The sequence below is a fragment of the Penaeus monodon genome, chromosome 22, assembly GCF_015228065.2.
Source record: "Penaeus monodon isolate SGIC_2016 chromosome 22, NSTDA_Pmon_1, whole genome shotgun sequence".
Taxonomy (NCBI): domain Eukaryota; kingdom Metazoa; phylum Arthropoda; class Malacostraca; order Decapoda; family Penaeidae; genus Penaeus; species Penaeus monodon.
Window position 1 is genome coordinate 43,888,016 of NC_051407.1, and position 1,123 is coordinate 43,889,138.

The following is a 1,123-nucleotide window of genomic DNA, read 5'->3' on the forward strand; positions in this document are numbered from 1 at the left end:
AAGATCTTCTGATGTAATATATCTATAAAAATCATAGAAATAATCCTTACATCCTTTCAGAAATTGGCTTCAATTCTAATTTGTAATTTACATTGTGAACTAAGCAGGATTTGCAAGCATCCACCAGAACGAAGTTACTCATCTACTTTTCTTTTCTCATTCACTCTCAATATCTGCACATTACATCAGGTTCAACATAATCTTTAAATCTAACAGAGCGAAGAAAATGCAGGTGTACTGGTGACAATGGTGATCTGAAGCTTATTGTGAACACAAATATAATGGAGCATGCCATTCAAAATCATAAAAAAGGTTCTGTTAACAAAAAATACAGAAAAACTGCTGAACCTTACCATCAGCAAGATTTCTGAAAGGAGCTTCCCAACCAAGAACTTGTCAAATGTTATTCTGGTAAAGGGCTCCTGTGTTCAGACTCACTGTCAGTGTTGAAATAATACCTGAGGCAAATATCAATTGGTAGACATGTGTCTGCCAGCCTTCCCATAGGACTCTTTCCTTTGATAACAATTCCTATGAAAGAAGAAAGATTTGTTTTAATGGAAGCTCTTAATAATTGGTAAATTCACTAATTTAGCAAACCTTGCATATATGTTGTGGATTCAAGCTATATCAAGTGAAAACATGCCTCATAAATCCTTTATCCTTGAATACATATAAGGAGGAGATATGTGGTTAAGCAACATATTTATTAACTTTCATTTAGTTAATCAGCCTATTTCTTAGGCACTTAGAGAAATCTTCATGGGCAAAATTGGTAGAAACTGAGTTTAAAGCAATGAAGCAATGTGAGCTTACTGGTATTAATGTGCTTCTTATCTACAGTGGATAAAAATGTAATATTCCCAGGCTGGTAACTTCGAGTGTTTTCCTTATTTAGATTACAGTAGACATCTATTTATGATTTCAATGAAATAACTAAAAATCACAAAACTATCATCACAAACGTCATTGATGGAACTTATATCTGCATTAATACTGAAGGCTTTATAGGCAGCATTTAGGTAATCACTGCATTAAAAGATATATATACAAATCTATCAGATCTGACTAATTTTTTTACATCAACTGGAAAACATCCTTTGAAGACAGTACTTTCTATCAA

The 1,123-nt window shown here is 32.9% G+C and overlaps 1 protein-coding gene across 1 annotated transcript in view; it reads right to left on the reverse strand.

Annotated features, from left to right (window-relative positions):
* Positions 1-396: 396 nt before the first annotated feature.
* The window catches only part of LOC119587454 (WD repeat-containing and planar cell polarity effector protein fritz homolog), an 8,094-nt gene continuing 7,367 nt past the window's right edge, over positions 397-1,123 (reverse strand). Inside the window, exon 4 of the mRNA XM_037936182.1 lies at positions 397-531. Coding sequence (XP_037792110.1) covers positions 397-531 — 135 coding nt within the window. The remainder of the gene's footprint in view (positions 532-1,123) is intronic.